General features: G+C 36.0%; 1 protein-coding gene and 1 long non-coding RNA gene across 2 annotated transcripts; one reads left to right on the top strand and one right to left on the bottom strand.

The window, feature by feature from the left end:
* Positions 1 to 4,270: 4,270 nt before the first annotated feature.
* LOC111511395 (cytochrome P450 9e2) lies at positions 4,271 to 18,440 on the bottom strand. The gene is made up of 7 exons (XM_074183027.1): positions 18,294 to 18,440; positions 17,917 to 18,174; positions 12,677 to 12,840; positions 9,499 to 9,830; positions 9,055 to 9,250; positions 7,033 to 7,266; positions 4,271 to 4,939 (listed from the first exon to the last, which is right to left on the bottom strand). The coding sequence occupies exons 2-7, from the start codon at positions 18,132 to 18,134 to the stop codon at positions 4,506 to 4,508; spliced, it is 1,578 nt and encodes a 525-aa protein (XP_074039128.1). The 5' UTR covers positions 18,135 to 18,174; positions 18,294 to 18,440; the 3' UTR covers positions 4,271 to 4,505.
* On the top strand, positions 17,791 to 18,168 carry LOC141485724 (uncharacterized). Its single transcript, XR_012467384.1, has 2 exons — positions 17,791 to 17,821; positions 17,884 to 18,168. It is a non-coding gene; the product is annotated as an uncharacterized lncRNA (long non-coding RNA).
* Positions 18,441 to 19,114: the final 674 nt, after the last annotated feature.

Raw genomic sequence — 19,114 nt, 5'->3', positions numbered from 1 at the left:
CAAAGGGCAAAGTTAAGAATTCGGAAAAGTCTAGAATCTACGAATTCAAATTTAAGGACTGTGATGCAAAATATTATGTACAGACAAAACGATCTATCAAAATAAGATATTTATCTGTAGAGTGTGGAGGGTGAGTGTAGACCCACAGCATTTAGGCCACATGTGACCCATTGTACATCCTCTCGAGGAGTTGTCCTTCTAGGTCATCGTCCATCCTGTCATTTCCAAGAAGGTGAACAGGTCATTTGGAGACATCTTCTTTATATTGGCAGGTGTAAGCCAAGACTCACCGAACACACACTCTCTTATCGACGATACCTCCATAAGACATGCTGGACAGTTTTATCTTCCTGTTCAAACATCCTGCATAGTCTCATAATATGAAGATGTTTCCTTAGTTGACAGTGGCCAGTCAAAAATCCTACTGATAAGCGTAAGTTTTTCCTGGTCATCGCCAGATATTTCTTTGGCACCAGCTTCCCAGGGTCGCCCAGGGCGATCGTTTCAAGACTGCATCTTTTGATACCATCTCATCTTTTCAGGGATTGAGCATGGGTGTGATGTTTGCCTAGTTCCGCAATTGTCCAAGTCATCAGGCCGTAGGTGTCACTGGGTCGTAAAATCCTTAGTCCAGCCGCTAACTTGGCTCAAGTGTAGCAATGCGATTACCTTTACTCCTGGCATGCCCTTTAACCCACCTCAGGATAATCTTATTATCTACTGAGGCTTTGGTTGAATCTTTATGGTACCCTAGTACTAGCCCTGAGGTAACACGTTGTCTGTTCAATGCTAATAGGGCTTGTCTACTGTCAGTGCAAATTGTTATCTTTTTGCCAGAAATTCCTTTCCTGGTTATTTCTTTTGTGACGATTGAGATACCAGCGATACCACGCTGGTATTTTTTCCCATTTCCCACTTAATCTTTAGGCTTAATAATCTGGAGTAAACTCCACATCCTGAGCCTTCTTTGGTTTTTGAGCCGTCTGTATATATGCGTATAGCATTTGTAGCATCTGACTCTGTGTTCAGTATTATTTGTATTTTGTAGCGTCTATTAAACACGAATCTGGGTTCAACAGCACCACTGGCTGCCTGCAGTAGAGGTTGCGCAGTAAGCGCTTCTCGCTATAGGCTTAGCCTCAGTTGACCCATTCTTACTTCAAGGTTTACACCAGGTGTGCGCAATCGTAACATGCCCATTAACGCAACCTTCTTAACATGCAGGTACAGATGGGTGAGACCATTAATTAATTCCATTGCCACGGTTGGTGTTGTTCTCATGGCTCCCTGTGATATTCAAACAAGGCAATCGCTGTATTCGACATATCAAAATAAAATATAAGGAACACTTAGCACACCGTTAATACAGAAGACCAGAAAAATCAGCAGTCGCCTATCATGTTTTGGAAAAAATCAATTCCATAGACTTTAGTTCACTAAGATTAGATAGGCATCTAGATGCCTATGATCCATTTTCTACTTGATTTCAATTCAGTACTCACTTACCCATTCATATACCCCGATTTTTATGTTGAAGAAATCCTGCAGTTGAATTTTTTTAGATTCGAAGATTAAAAAAGAATGTATTGAATTGTGTTCTTCAGAAAAGTGAAATTATTACTGTAGTTGTATTGAAGGGTTTCGAAGTTTTTACTCAGTCGAAAAACATCACATTCTTGACAGTTTCAGGTCGTTTCGTGATCAATAATAAGGTACGCTTGAAAAACCAGTATGATTTTGAAATTTAAAAGACCAAGGAACCATACAATTCAAAACATCAATACAACAAAGTGGCCTTGGTAGCTTCTGGGAAGTTCAAAAAGTAAATTTGCATTGTTTCTTCATTTATTTCGACAGCCATATCAGTAGAAGTAAAAACTTTTTGTGGGATACAGTGTTTCTCCAATAGTTGAGGCGCTACATTCACCAGCAGTAGCTTCAAGTAAATAGATAGTTGTAGTAAATTCACTTTTTCTTGCTTATGACAGATTCAAAAATAAGACATCGCCGGTAGATCAACAATACGATATGTTTGTTACAGTTGAAACATATGATAATCATCTTCAAATTCAGCTCACTAGAGCTGTCGATTTCCTCGATGTTACATTAAAAGTTCTTTGAAATTCTGAAAGTCTACTACTTCATCAGCATTCATTATTAACTACATGTCTGTACCATCAAGTACTAAATTATATTGATTGCTGAAGATAATAGGTCAAGATAAGATTATTGTATGTCTCCATAGGTATATTCTCATTCAGTTTTGATAAAGTTTTGGAACTCTAAAACTATTCAAGTTTACAATCAATAATGTATTTGAAAATGATCCAAAGATGCGAGAATGAATGAAACTACGATGCTTTGGGATTTCTAAGACATTTTCAAGTCGCGTCGGAGCGTTGGGTATGCTTAAAAACAATTTCAATGTCTCACAAAGATAAGCTGGTTTCCGTGCCAGGAGAGTTTTGTGGGTAACTGTGAAGGAGATGAAGCCACTGATGTCGGCTTCATCTTTGTGGAAAGAAGGTCACGATTTGGGTACAATTGTCGGAGAGTATTATATAATACCTTACATAAGTTGCTGACATGTCCCAAAAAGCTCAGCTCACTGTTAGATACAAACCTAGATCCGGCAGTCCTTGACCTGAGGGAGGTAGTCATTTTCAATTTTTCAATGGCTGAATTTCTGGACGACGTAAGACCCAGATTCATGAAAGGAGAATTTTTCCATTGAGCTTCAGACTGTGATCCGTAGATATGTCCAACAATGACTGAAGATCTTGATCTTCTGAGTGGGTTATGGAAGTCGACTTGAAAGTGGAGTATATTTGTCTGTCGTCTGCTTAATGGTGGGTTTGACTATTCTGATGTATTCATGGAAATCCGATATATGAATACTGAATGCAACATTCAATGTTTCAGATCTATCTTTGTCCATCACTACCCTTTGTGTGCGATTCGTTAGGAAGTCTCGTATGAATTTAACAGAATCAGATGAAAAACCAAAAAATTCAATTTTTGAACAGTACCTATAACTCAGATCATTCAAATTCTTGAATGCTCTGATTTTATCGTGGTATATTGATAAATCGAAAATATAATCGACAGCTTCAAATATACATTCAGCTCCTTGAATTTATGAAAAATTACCCTTTTTCATTATTAACACAGTGAACTACCAGTAATTCGACAAACGTTCTGCAAGATAGTGTCGAATTATAGCTTATACAGTTTGTTTTTGAAAAATATTTATAAAATTAATGACGTAGTTAGTCACGCCTTCTCAAATTTATTTTCTCAACTGGCAGATACTTGATGATTATACGTAACTAACGTATTCAAAAAACACTTTGTGAGATTTTCAGTAAACATTTTTACGAAAACGCAACACGTGTTTCGTCATATAATGGCTTTTTCGGGCATGAAAATCTCACGAAAAAGTGTTTTCTGAATAAGTTAGTTTCTTAACTTAATGAACTGAGAACCTCTTTATTGAGATCGAAAAAATGGTTCTGTCACAATTAACTCACTATCAATTTCGAAAATACCAAATATTTACCCTTCACATCATATTGCAGTTCATTACCCGATAGAGGATACTTAGGAATCTAAATGTCATACAGAAATGGATACTGAAAATTATATTCAACTGAAAAAAAATTCGCCAATTTTTTTTATATGAGAATACTGAATAATGTTAAAAAAGGAAACATCAAAATAGAACCAATCAATACTAGGAAAAAAGAAAACTCTTTAAATGCACCACGATGTGACAAAACTATAGGACAAAGAAACGCAACATATCTTGGACCACGCTTATACCAAATATTACCAGGAGAAATAAAAAATATCAACAGTTCTTCTATGTTCAAAAGAGAAGTGAAGAAATTTATTCTTAATACCGAAAGAACTTTTTTTCTGACTTCATTAATCAAACTATTCCAAACAGTAATTTGACCTAAGGAATTATTGAGTAGATGAAAATAACTATGTACTCTGTCTGTAACTACTGTTTCTGTTATTAGGTTCATTTATTAATTGATTGTTCACTCATTATTTTTCAATGAAATGTTATTGTAATGTAAAAGTATTTATAAACTTAATTCACAAAATAATAGTCTCATCACGAACAAGCTATAGATTTCTATGGTTTCTGTGATTATCTTGTTTATTTTCGATAGCAATTCATGTAATTTATATCAGTGTATGAGAAAATAAACATAGCTTTATTATTATTATTATCATTATCCAAGAAAAATGTAAATGCAGCTTTGTTGAACAACTGTATCGAGACGAAAAACTAAAAAAACATGTTTACAATAAATACAACGGTTCACATTCAATTTATCACATTGATTCTCACTTTTTTATTTGAAAATGACTATTTGGGTAATTCCTCACTATAGATTTGTCGTAAATGAATCCATTGAACGTATTATACTTTGCTAAATACTCGTACATACGTAAATACAAGTGGGTTCACAGAAATTACAACTTTACTCAAGTCAACAGTCTAAACGTTTCAGTCCTACCCACAATCCCCCTTCAGCATTCAATCTAGGAATTTTGGCGACCTCCAGAGGCACTTTCGTTTTTTCCACAGGTACTATTTCAAAATGAGACAGAATATGGTAGTACATAAGCTTTGCTTGCAGGATAGAATACTTCGATCCCATACAAGTTCTTGATCCAAAACCAAATGGAGTGAAAGTATTCGGTTTTATTTTGTGTTTATTCTCATCGCTGAATCTTTCGGGAATGAAGCGTTCTGGTTCTGGGAAGAACTGTGGGTCATGGTGAAGACTGTAAATCGGAACAATCACTCTGGAACCTCTTTTCACTAAAACTGGTTTTTCTTCTGGTAGAACGGGTTGGATCACATAGTCCTTTGAACAAATTCTGTCGACCTCGATGACGGAAGGCCATTTTCGCATAGATTCTGGAAAACCACTATTAATTAGGTATGGTTCTATCAAAGCCTTCGAAATATATTGAGAATTAGACCAACGAAAAAGCCGTCTGGATGTTTTCAACTAATGTCTATGTATTTTGGTGTTCTAAAAACTAATAAAATACTCAAAAAAACATAGAACATCAGGTTATTTTGCAAAACGCAAAATAATATTATAAAAAAGGGGTTTTTAGGCTAATTTGAAGTCATGAATGGATAGGTACGTTGGCATCCAAAGGAGCTCAACGTTGGCAAAAAGAACATTCTGCATAAAACATTAGGTGTCTCTTCATATAAAGCTTGCTTCACATAAAGCTTGGATTGATGAAGCAATTTATAAAGTCACTTCCAAGAGATGAAAGTTGCTTCATATACTTGATATCAAAATTTCCAGGCCTCTCAGAGGTAAAGTGAAGAAAAGTGTTTTCTTTGGACGGTTTATGGCTAATCCACAAATCATCACAACCATGACGATCCTCAACGAGAAGGGTGGATTGCTTCGAAGGAGGTCATAGAGAAATTTTTAGGCAATTGAAAAGATCCTAACTACCTGTCTGTATCTGTAGAGTAGGGAGGGTGAGTGTAAGGCCACGCACTTAGGCCACATGTAACCCATTGTACATTTCCCCGAGGAGTTGTCCTCTTAGGGTCCTAGGACATCGACCATCCTGTCCTTTCCAGGAAGGTGGACAGGTCGCTGGGAGACATCTCCTTTATATCGGCAGATGTAGGCCAAGACTCGCCGAAAACACACTCTCTTATTGACGATAACTCCGGGCACTCGCACAGGACAGTCTTATCTTCCTGTTCACACATCCTGCATAGAGGTGTGTCCACTAGCCTCATATTATGGAGGTGTTTCTTTAGTTAACAATGGCCAGTCAGAAAACCTACTGTTGAGCGTAGATTTTTCCTAGTCATCGCCAGATATTTCTTCGGCGCCAGCTTCCCAGGGTCGCCCAAGGTGATCCTGACAAGGTTACATCCTTTGATTTCATCCCATCTCTTTAAAGATTGAGCATGGGTGTAACATTTGACTAGTTCCGCAATTGTCGAAGTCATCAGGCCGTGGGTGCCACTGGGTCCTAAAATTCTAGCCGCTTCCTTGGCTAAAGAGTCGGCAATGCGATTACCTTTACTCCTGTCGTGCCTTTCAACTACCTAACTACCTACAAACAAATCGTCAAAAGAATGTTGAAAGTATTTCAAGCCTTAGGTTGCCTAATGAGTTCAAAAAGTACATTTTCTTCATTTCCACCTCAACTACTTTCCAGAAAATTTAGGAGATGTGACTGAAGAGCAAGGTGAACGATTCCACCAAGACATTAAGAAGATGAAAAAATGATACCAGGGAACATGGAGCGCATGATGGCAGACTACTGTTGAACGCTTTAGGCTTTGCCAAACAAAGATGGCAAGGATGGCAAGAAGATAGGTGGACTTCTGGCAGAATCTTTCAGGATTAGCTTACTCCAAGGCGTTTATTCTCCCTTTGAAGCTTGATACCAAACAGTTGTTGGACTGTAGTAGGGATGAACTACGATGAACTACTTACAGGTCACTGAATCATCATCTGCAAAGACATGGAGTGTCGGCAGACAGTGTATTACGTTACGTCACAATATTAGAACAGTAAGACGTATCTACCGTTTGGTGGGGAGATATATCTTTTCATACTAACAATGTTGGTTACGTCTTTCATCACTAATATTGAGAGCTGTTTCTGTATATACCCCTATCTTTGTTGGAAAAATGTAGTTACGCCTTTTTCAATTAACACGGCAGTCAATGAAAGGTAAAACTCAATCCTCTGGCGTAGAATAAATCCGAAACGATTACTTTCACGAAACACCAGAACTAAATCCAACTAAACAAAATACAACTAAACCAATAGGTTCACTTTATTTTCTGTTGAAATACGCGTCGGGTAGAGTATTGCAGTACTGGTGTTTAGGGAAAATGCTTGTTTCGGTCTTGCTTCTTGGTTTGCCCGTAAAGCAAACTGTGGTAATATCAGCTGATGACCTCTTAGTTGAACGAAAATTGTATTTGAAACACCACTTCTACTGTAAAGAACATACCTTGAACTACCATATCTATATATTTCATTCTATTCAATACTTCATAGGTCAATTTTCCTCCACATATTTCATCAGTTTCTCGAATTTCTTCTCTAACCTTTTCTTGTACATCGGGGTTCACTGCCAACTCGTAGCCCATGAAGCTCAATAATGTTGGAGCAGGAGCACAAGATGCAAAATGGAAAAAGAATGCTTGTGCTATGATGTCCATGTTAGACCAATCCGCATTGTAATCTGAAAATTCACCAATATAATGAGAATGACGAAGTATGAGTTGATGAAATAATTCTTTATCATCTAGTCTTATGCTATTTAGCTAAGAGTTGAGACAAGGAATGGCGTTGGGAAGTAAACCAAAGCCAGTAGTTGACAATTTCTACAAGGAATTATTTGAATGATGAGCTCTAGAATATTCACTGGATTGAACCTCCTGTTGGCTATGCAATGTTGATGTATTCAAATAACACCTCATTTTGAGATTTTTACCTAACAGTTTTAACATAGCCGCCACACGTGTTTGACTATAGAATAACTTCTTCAGGTGAGTTCAATACTTATGGTTTGGTATCAAGAAAATAACAACTGACAAAATTTGTAGAATATCTGAATTCCTGAAACCCAAAAATTCAGTTCGTTATTGCTTTCCTGGATATATTAGTGGAAATTTGGGAGAACGACTGAGGCATAATGTGTACAGAGAGCCGATCTATACAGACAACCACCATCCGCCATAAAACTGGCGCTTTAAAGCGCTGTTAAGTGTCTGGAAAAGAAGGCAAGATATATCTGCAAACTGGAAGTGCTGAAGAATTGAATATTTCATTTGAAAAATGCATCAACCTAGCCCCATAATCTAACCAAAAACACCACATATTGATATCTGAACAGACTGGAGAACTTTTTTGCCCAACATAAGCAGAGTGACGGACCGGATCCTCGAGAAACATAGAGTTAGAGAATCTTTCAAGCTCTAGAATTAGAAAATGATGTCAAGTCTGTTGAAATTCAGGATTCCAGTGAATCATTAGGCTATATAATGAATAATATGGGCTCCAAGACCGTTACTTGAGGCATACCACAGTTCTGACAGTGCTCATGCTGTTTTCCATTTGGATATGCTGTTGACGATTGGTCAGATAACTTGCAAAAAGTTTCACCACATTTCACGTCATACCTATTTTGCTCAGTTTTTTCAGTGAGAGTTGATGGCATCAAAGGTTTTTATCAAATCAAGGAATACGTTTTGGAATTATTTCCAAAATTATTATTATTATTATTATTATTATTATTGTTAAATTTCAGATTTTGTTATATCGTGTTGTCCTGACAAATTGGCCTAGATTTCAAATTTATTCAGAAAAATTCAGTTATTTTTTTTCCAAATATTCGATCAACCTCTTCCCAATATATTTTTTTCAATTTTGGATTTGTTCGATATTAACGATATCGGTAGTTATAATTTTTTCCTGATTTATCTAGCAGATTAATTTTGAAATAGGTATTTCGCCACTTTTCATAGCAATATTGATTATGAAACTATATAATAGTTCAGGGTTATTTTGTCAGAGCTTAAGTTTTTCATCTTTCAGTTCTGAAATGAGGTTTTCAAATCCCTAAAAAAATTGATTGACTTTTTTGTATGAAAACTGTTTTTTCGGTCATTTACGTGAATAACCAGTTTTCCACCAATATTAACAAAATGGCTGTTGAAAGTTTCTGCAATTTCAATTTAGGGCGGAAATTAGACTTTCGCCCTGAACGCCCGAAACATCAGACTCAAAAACTTGCCGACCTTGTAAATAACCACTGGTCTACGGAGCAAGATAGAAACTGAAATTTGAAAAAATAAAAAGTAATATTTATCAATTGAGTAACTATAGATGGAAATCAATCTGGAAGCACTTGAAATTATCATGGAATATGTTATGAACTAGAGGGAAGTTTTAACAATGTTTAATGAAGTTCGTTGATTTCCAGAACAAGTTTCTATCACAATCTACCTATTTTGAAGTTATGACTCACTTTTATATGTTGATTTCACGTTTGTTTCTTTGTCCTTGTTCATTTTTGCTCGTTTTCTTCCTTCTAGTAGCAAGTGTATGAGATCAGCTCCCAGAATTCCATTTTCTCTTTCCTTTTCTCTGATCTTCATGGTGTCACTTATGATTTGCCTGAAGAAAGAATCCGCATCCCAATCCACTATTTTCATTTTAAGAAACTGAAAAATTACAAATCTTCTGAATATACTAATGTGATATTTGACACAATTCACTTCATTACTATATTAATAATTATATTTCTGATTGATTCGGCCGTTACTTGATGAAGATCCATAGTATGTTTCATACAAATAATAAGCATCTTCTCTCATTCTACAAGATTATATTTTTGTTAACAATACGTTTCTATCGATAGTTCTCTTCAAGTCTGGAAAGACGACTACTACGTACATCAACATCAACTTACCTTCACTAGTTTCGGTGCTAACAAATAGACATTAAAGCTCAGCACCTTCGGCTTACTAATAGTATCAACAGCCTTGTGACACATCTGCCAAAATTCGTTGTTTGGTTCTGCAAAGGAATCGACGTTGATTCCGAAGGACATCTTGGCGGAAGAGTCATTACAAAATCGTGTAGTAGTATCACGCATCTCGATCCTAAGGACATCTTCTTTTCTACTGAGGAAATGTTTTGCCAATCTCTCAGAATACTCGTTCATTGTACTGAAGAGGCCCTTCATTTTACTACTTGTGTATGATGGGGTGACCGTTTTTCTTACCTTTTGCCATTCTTCTCCTATAAATGAGATGTGTCGAAATCAAGTAGAAGAGAGTTGGAATCAATGGGCTTGTTTCATGATTTTTGGTTTATAGTTCACTTGATAGGAATTTTAAATTGGAAAACAGTGCACTTTGTTTCATCTCTCTAAGTACCGTAGTTTTCCCGTAATTAATTATTAAAAATCGAATGTGGTAGGGTGGTGACGTCACGCCCCTATTCCCGCTTCTTGTTCGATTGATCAATAGGAACAATAGAAATAATCAACACTGCCAAATCGTAAAATTTACGGAGCCTATAATTATCAATTTAATTATGGAAATGTATATGAACCCGTTAACGTTTCCATTCTCCATTCTCCACATGAAATAAAATGGACACGATAAACTATGGAAATAAGTTCTATATCTAAAATCAGTACACAAAGTCGATAGATCACAAAATTTAACTATGATTTTATGCGTTATATAATAATATACAGTTATGAAAATCAAAACTGGATTGAAGAATCATTTCAAATATTAAATTTCTTCTACAATCCTCAATCTGTACAACTGCAATTTATTATAAAAAAAAAAACGATTCCCACATACATACATCTTTCTTATATAGCTATTAAATTTGAGCGTTGCGTTGGTTAATCTGTTGAATCTTTCAAAACTTGAGAGGAAGGTTGAATGAGCTCAAGTATAGACAGAATTGATTGTACTCGAACTGATCCAACAAAAGCTTCTGAGGTAATAATACCATTAATCATATGATAAAATTCAATTTATTTCGTTCCATACTTTCAGTAACAGGATCAACTCCAGATAATACTTTCTGTGGAGAATACTTGGAAGTTGGAATAAAAAACTCTGTCATCGAATTCAATATTTTCGTTCCCCTTTCATTTATAGTCACTTTTTATACACTATAAAGTCTTGGAAGAGTAGAAGGATTGTAGTTCCTTCTTTTCAATACTTTCACCCATTTTTTTCTCATCATTTTATCCTTAGGAAACCTAAACTCATTATATGAAATAACTCACTTATAAACCAATGCGCTTTCTGTTTTCTTGTGCCTTGTCGCACAATTAAAATCAGCACAAGAATACTAAAAGACGTTCAAAACATACACAAACTAAACTCGATGAACAAACGAATTGTTCCTACGCGAGCTGTCAGCTAAGAAAAAGTTGAAACTCAATGTTGCAAAAACAAGCAGAATGGATCCGATATGACATACATTTTCAATGCCGAATAAACCAATAATTTGTAATATGGGTATTCCATTTTCTTGAGAAAATGAACGATCAATTAAAATATTTTGTAAATATTCATTAATTTTTTTCAAGAATAAAGCCAGCAAACAAATCAATATACAATGATAAGATCGCTCGAGTCCACGAATTAGGCATAAAAATGGACAATAATATTTGCCTTGATAACTGATATAGTACAAGTTATATCTAAATATAATTCTGAATAGAATTAAACGAGCTGTAATTTCAAATAGTTTTCGAATGCTCATGAACCCTAATTAAATAAATCAATTATGCATTCATGCCACCCACTAAAAAATAAGAAATTCAACGTTACTGGTATATTAGCCATATTGTCATTCAGTCATCCAGATATTGAAAACCAATACACTTGGCAACTCCGCTATAGACACGATCAATTTTATTTGTCAACAGACACGCGGCCAATTTAAATTCTTGCTTTTCGAATTGTTCTTTTTTCTGCAAATATAAAGCGATCATGAGACCGATTAGGCTTCATAAGTATGATATACACCTAACTCGATCAGTCTATAAGCAAATCAGTATCATTTTCCATAGCATGAAACAAGCCCATTGTACGGAAAATAGGGAGAGAGATGAGGATTTTGAAAAGGAAATCAAGGCCCGTGGGTTGGGCTACTTATCGGGCGCGTCCTCAGGTGGCGGATAGGGGAACGGCTGGGGGAATGGAGGCCCTGTCCGGGAAGCCAATGTGGCCTTGCGGACGGAGTCGCCGGACTCCTGGTCAGTGGCAGAAATAAGTAGGGGGAGGGGAACAAAAACTCTCCAAGAGCCTTTGCAAAACATGCCACCGAGGACCAGCCTACCCAAGCTAAGGTGTAAGGAATCGTGCCGACAGCTGAATGGCCGCAGGATGATAGCGATCACGAACGATCCCGTTGGGGAAGTTAGCGAAACCTCATTGTAATCTGCCTACCTCTGGTAATGCGGGGCTCTACCAAGTCTTTCTTTGCTACTCGTGGGAACACACATGAATGAAACAAACACAAAAACAGAAACAACAAAAACAAAAATCAATCCCGAGGCTGGACAGCCAATCTAAGGCAGTGGCTGAACAGAATTGTCCAACCCGATCTTCCGCTTGGAATGAGGCTGGACATAGCAGATCACCACCCAACAGCAAGGGCACTTCCTGCAGCGGGCGCCAAGAGCTCCGTCTTGAATAAAGACAACCGGCTACCCCTGCAGGAAAGCTCCCTCACTTGTGCACCTCCACGGAGAGAACTCCAAGAAGGTTGAAGAAGCCGCGCAAGTCATATCGCTGCACCTTCCAAAACTTCGCAGAGGCCATCGTGAGACACCTCAAGCTTGCCAAAGGGAGTGTGTTCGGCGAGTCTTGGCCTACACCCGCCAATATTATGGGGATGTCTCCTAGTGACCTGTTCACCTTCGTGGAAAAGACAGGATGGACGATGACCTAGGAGGACAACTCCTCGGGAGGATGTACAATGGGTCACATGTGGCTCACATGTGGCCTAAGTGCTGTGAGTCTACACTCACTCTACATATACCAGAAGGAAACCAAGGAAAAAAATGGGAAATGGAAGTGACAACCTACAGGCATTTCATCTAAACTCACCTTTGAGGGCAAAAATACACTTGGTGAAGAGCGGGTCAAGGTCATCGTGTATGAGAACCCTGTGGTCATTGAAGTGAACATAGTCTGTTACTAGCATCTGAGTAACAAGGTCTGCATCTTTCACCATCAAACCTGGCGAGGTCATTTCATATATTCCATAATATCTATAAAAGAAATATAGAAGTGCAATGCAGATTCAATGAAAGTTCGTTAGAAAGAAAAGCAGAGTTGAATTTTGCCCCTATCGTTCACCATGTAGATGAAAATTTGCTTTTTCAATAAAGTACTTGTGACACGCTGTTTGAAACCAGTAATGAATATTACTGACGTTATATCACAACACCAGACCGTTGTTTTTAACACCTCGACACGTGTTTCGATCACCAAGTGATCATCTTCAAGAGGAAGATTAAACTTCAACAGGAAGATTAATCTTCCTTTTGAAGATGATCACTTTGTGATTGAAACGTTGAAAATAACGATTAAGTATTGAGATAGAAGTCCAGTAATCTGGAGTTGATCTTCCTGTTGAAGTTTAATCTTTCTCTTGAAGATGATTAGTTGGTGATTGAAATGCGTGTCGAGGTGTTGAAAATAACGGTTTGGTTTTGGAATAGAACTGAGGTAATATTTGAAAAATTCGGTGACTATTACTATTATTCGTACCAGAAAGATTACTTTTATTTTAGTCTTCATTCCAAATAGACCATCGAGAACTCGCTTCATCATGATATTTTAGTATTGAGAAAAATAAACGGGAAAAATTCATAATGAAACCAAATATGGACTACTTTCAAAAGTATTACAAAGTTTCAATGTATGAATGGCGATCACCAGTAATCTTCAAATATCTACTATTTGTTGTTATGATTCTAGATTTTTGACAGAGGTCGAATTGAGATACAGTCTACCGAAATCACTATTCTTTCACCCATTATATAGGAGACTCATTATATTTCAAGTTTCTGGTAAATCAATTCATGACACCTCCAGTGGTATGCATTCAAGTTCCTTATTCTATAGGAACTTGCTTGCATAGTGCTGGACAAGTCTTTGTAGAGCTGAGTGAAGAGAACTCAAGTCTTTAACAAGCTGTAAACCATACTCGAATGTTTTTGAAAACACTCAGTATAGTGGAAAATAAACTCATAGATCAAATAAATTATCTAACACAAGTATCTACTGGACAACCACATGAGGGGTCAGGTTATGTTTCTCAGAAGGTGTTTCAAATGGCCTGGCATAGACTAGAGCATATTATATCTAGGGTGAGTGAGTTAGGAAAGTACAAAATCAAAAATGTTCAAGGAAGAACTGCCCGAAAAAGTTCACGAGTACAGCCAGGAGGTGCTCTAATTACCAATGAGCGTGATTCTAATATTCCTCCTGGTTCATCTACCTAATTTGACTGCAAATGTAATTTGTAGAATGAAATTTTGTAAGCTATTCTGAAAAAAAAAGTTGACTAGGTTAGTTCTGCTTACCGATGAGAGTTTTGTTGAAAATAAAAAAACAGTAAAAATTATTGAACTTATGTAGGTATCTTCTTTGTTATAGATTTGTTGAACATCCTTATGAGATTCACTTTTCTTTGTTCGTTTGTATGAAGGTGGTTGACAATGTTTCATGGTGAATTTTAATAGTGTAATATTATTCCGAACTAATCAAATTTTCCATTCTTTATCACTTTTCTTTTTCTTTTTTCAATAGGAAATGAACATCTTTAATATTTTCCTTCATAGGATAGACCAATTACACATATCAAAAAGCAAAAATTTCAAAAAAATAACAATTATCATCAGAGTGTGACATTTGATATCTGTTGGAAGATGTCTTCTTCGGTCCTAACCTTGTGTTTTGAAACTGTCGTTTGGAAATGACTAGACGTTCTTTCTATGTGAACTTTTGGGTACAATCTACATGATATTTTATAGATACCTGGTTGACTATCCTCCTCAATGCTTGATTTTCTGTTTTTTATATGTCTACCTGAGGTATTATCAATTAATAGAGAAATGTAGGCTTTCACGGCTTTCAATTGACGTTGTCTTCTTTGGTTACAATCTTCAAACGTTTCAACTGCAACTGGGGCAGTGAGTATCAACTGAAACATCAAGAAGAGTACTTCGACCACGCCAATGAAGATGACTGCCGCAGTTGCAATCGAACCGTTTGGAGGTTGTCGCCAAAGAAGTCCACGGCAAAACTCGGAAACTAATCAAAACAAATGAAATCAAAGTTCAGGTGCTTTGAAGGCAAAAATTCTTCATTGTTGTTGAAAATATTCAATGTATCGGTTTATCCTCGTATTGTAAAGTGATATACGTGTTAAGCTCCCATTCAACTCGGTGACAGAGTTGTAATCACGCGTGTGATTTCGCAAACGAGGCAGAGAAGAGTATTTGAACCCTTTATGACTTTATAGTCTTCATTCAGTACCATTTTCTTGTGAAGACACTCCAAATTCAAAAGTCCACGGCCCCTCTGTTATCGAGGGACGTATAAACATAGAAAGGATGATGATGAGATGATGAGATGCGAACTCCCATACATATACAGTGTCATTCCGAAAGTATGCACCATATGGGAACTTTATTTGTTAAGGGTTTTTCGACAAAAAGTTATTCCTGATAAAAGTTTTTGCATTCCCTGAAACTAAACATGCACCAACAAAATACAGTAAAACACACGTAATATACGAGGAGCCTTCAAATATTTGATTTTGAGACAAGAGTAAAGTACCTCAGGAAATGTTATTGGGAAAAGTTGTGTTCAACATTAAAAAATACATCTAGATTTAAAGCCATGGCTATCTAAGTGAAGTTTTTTTTTTCTTTTTTTTTTTAAATGTGGATTACGAAAAAAATTTGCTAAAATGATAAACAGACAGCATCCTGATGTGGTGTTAACCACGGTCAATTTTTTTTAAGAGTAAAATAATTTTCTAAGTTTTTGGTGCAAAGTTATTTTTATTTTTTGTTAACACCGTAAGAGCTGGTAAACTCTCTTTAGCGATTGGCTAAAGAACCTCATCGCTTCTCTTCATCACGATCAAGTTTCCATCATCCACATTTTCGAAGGTGTTTCTTCATGCGGTTTTCAAAGAGATCATAAAACGGTTCCGAGTACATCTATTCATTAGCCTTTCTCGCACATGCTTAGGAAAGCAGTTTGAAATGTTACCATTCTCGCCTTTTCAACTTCACAAAACTGTATATTTATCAATTAAGTTTCACAGAAATACAAAATGACCAACTCATAGACAGTATTAACAGTGTGAAAACGATAGTTATTCAGAAACAATCGGATGATTTCAAACGAAAGGCAGAAGAAATTCACATGAAGACGAGTTACCTGCAGAAAGCATTATACTATTCAGGCCAATCAACTGAAGATTTCAACCCTGCACGAAATACATCGCATAAGTATATTGTATGAGTACTTCATCCGTTGTCTCATCGTCTTCGACTGTTCCTACCTCAGTTCAAGACGAAACTTTAGGTACAAAAACCTGCAGACCACGACCAACAACGACAATTAACACACCAAAGCTCATTCAGATTGGTAGATATGATTCCTAGATATGATTCCTAGATATGATTCCTATTTTAAAAGACATAAAAAAAATTTCTGGATCATCAACGCTGTTTTTTACACGCTTTATATTAGCTTCATCTGTATGTATGTATGTTTGTAACTCTCAAGCTCGGGATCTGTATTGACGGAATTATCGACATTATTGCTTGATCTATTCGCAGGTAGATGGCGCTCTACGTAACCTCCTTGATATTTCTTGATCTATTCGCGGGCAGATGGCGCTATACGTAACTAGCGACATTGTTGCTTGATCTATTCGCAGGCAGATGGCGCTATACGTAACCTCCTTGATAGTTGATAGGTTGTTCAAAAGAAATTCAAAATGGAAAATTAATTTTGAGAATTATAAGTGCTGGCGAAATTTTGTACTCAATATTATACAGTATTGTAACTTTATATTCAATAATATCAAATCAGAAAACATCAAAATAAAATAGGTATTTCAGAACAAACTCATTGATTTTTTGGAGATTTTCTTGTCCAAAATAATTCTCCAAAATAATCTCCATAATCAATGAGTTTGCTGCAAAATACCTATTTTATTTTGATGTTTTCTGATTTGATATTATTGAATATTAAGTTCTTATTACAATACTGTAAAATTTTGAGTGATTTTCGGTGTTAACAAAAAATAAAAATATCTTTGCATCACAAACTTTGAAAACTATTTCACTCTCCAAAAAGTTGACCGTGGTTAACACTATAGTTGTGTAATTCGTGATATCACAGGCTTTTAAAATAAACCGTTGTATATAGGATACTGTCTATTTATCGTTTCAGCAATTTTTTTTCGTAGTCCCATTTAAAAAAAATGGGTAAAAAATAAAACTACACTCAGATAGCCATGACTTCAAATCTAGATGTATTTTTCAATGCTCAACAACTTTTCCGAATAACATTTCCCAGAATTTTTCAAAATAAGGGTACTTTACTCTTGTCCTAGAATCAAATATTTGAAGGCTCCTCGTATATTACGTGTGTATTACTGTATTTCGTTAGTGCATGTTTAGTTTTAGGGGATGCACAAACTTTTATCGAGAATAACTTTTCGTCGAAAAACCCTTAATAAATAAGCTTCCCATATGGTGCTTACTTTGAGGATGACACTGTATATCATGTTTTGGTTCTTCACGTCAAGATGATACATATTTTCACGTCGAGTCTATTTCATTACTTCAATGAAGTAAAGTGAGATCGCATATTTTTTTTTTCGATAGGGTCACCATATCTATCGTAGTGTTTGCTGATACTTGCTTCGTAGAGAATTCTTCGCTGAGACGTTAGTGGCGCTGTTCCACCCCTAGGTGGATATACGTCCCCCAGGCATCCAGAGTATGCTTTCGTTTACGAGCTGCACATCCTCTCCGTAATTAACGCTCTTTCAAACGAAAACGAACCAATGAAAGAGAATATATGATACATTGATATTTTCATGGAAATGAATCATGCCAAAATCAAAATCGTTCAAGATTTTGGTACCGAAGTGACTATAACCTGACTATAACCTGAAGGTTATTAGGAAATAATATAAATGGATAATTTTACCGAGTAACTGAAAAACCGTCATATTTTTCTGGAAAATCTGTTGTTTGAAACATTCTAGAATTAAGAAAAAATCAGAGGTAACTACAAATTGAACTCACCGTGAACCTGGAAATTTGTCGTAGCGATTTATCACAGCTTCTAGAGGATCTTCACGTTTGAAAATCACATTATAGAAAGTAAGAAGCAGTTTTTTCAGTAAGGTCAACGGATTGTCCTGTTTCACTCCAAGGTTTTGCCAATAGCATAGTGGTCTGTAAAGATTGAAGTAAATATAGGTAAGTACTAGAACTGCTCCTAAAATTACAGGAACCAGCATTTTTTCAGTGAATCAGAACAGATCTGAAACTTATTTGGATCTGAAAAGTAAAAAGTAAATCAGTATGAAGTTTTCAACTCTCCTGCTCTTTTTTAGTCGTATTGTTTTTCTCGTGAACACTGATGACAACAAAATTAGGATTCCAAATCTCCAACTCACCTGAAAATATGTGTCCATACGTCAAGAGGAATACCCGCAAAATATATATCCTTTTGTCAATTTTCTTTATATATATAGAAATGTCCACACTTGTCGATTGTAAATTTTTATCAAAGCTTAAGAAAATAAATATCGTACCAGATATCGCTGAAAATAAAGTTTATTCATTCAATCTCAAACACAATAACGGATTTTCCAACTGTTATGTTTATGGCAGATATGTTTTCAACCAATATAAATAAGAAGTAAATGCTTGGAAAATATTGCAAAACTGAACAAAAACGATTCAGAGAGGAGTAATGATACCTTTGTTATGTTGTTGTCTGAAACCAACATAGCTATATCCAGTGTTTCACCTACTTCTTTTCGACTGACTTCCAGATACAGACTAATAAAAGAAATCCCCACCCTTCCGTTGGTATTGAGTGGAGTATTGGATAATGATATCTCCTACCACAATGAATCACTATGACGACACAAATCGTTTTATATATCCTAATATTATGGAATGATATGGAGCTGATTTGAAGCTGATGGATCTATATTTGAGGCCTACGAAGTCAAAAGCAAAATCTTCAAAAACACCTCGAGAAAGAGACTCGTACATTGGAAAAGATACTTGAATAGGATATTTCACGAAATGACTCTGGTTCTTTTTGATTTTGTATTCCTGAGTCTAGTTACTCATACAATTTCTGGCAAACAAGCAAAAATATAAAATGATATTGTACAAATATTTTTTCACGTTTTTTTGGGATGAATTCTGAACTAGACCCTATGGAATATTCATTTTTTCAGTTGCAGCTACAACTTCTCTTTTC

This window comes from Leptinotarsa decemlineata, unplaced genomic scaffold (assembly GCF_025532065.1).
Source record: "Leptinotarsa decemlineata unplaced genomic scaffold, Ldec_3_MD MMD2_tig00026330_RagTag_RagTag, whole genome shotgun sequence".
Taxonomy (NCBI): domain Eukaryota; kingdom Metazoa; phylum Arthropoda; class Insecta; order Coleoptera; family Chrysomelidae; genus Leptinotarsa; species Leptinotarsa decemlineata.
This window is presented reverse-complemented; position numbering and strand designations above follow the sequence as displayed.

Bases quoted from the DNA above. Each gene is read 5' to 3' on its own strand.
- LOC111511395 (XM_074183027.1), bottom strand. From the start codon at position 18,134: ATGCTGGTTCCTGTAATTTTAGGAGCAGTTCTAGTACTTACCTATATT. The intron at 12,841-17,916 runs GTGAGTTCAATT...TTTCTTTTATAG, and splicing joins GACAAATTTCCAGGTTCACG to ATATTATGGAATATATGAAA. The intron at 9,251-9,498 runs GTAAGTTGATGT...GTAATTTTTCAG, and splicing joins TAGCACCGAAACTAGTGAAG to TTTCTTAAAATGAAAATAGT.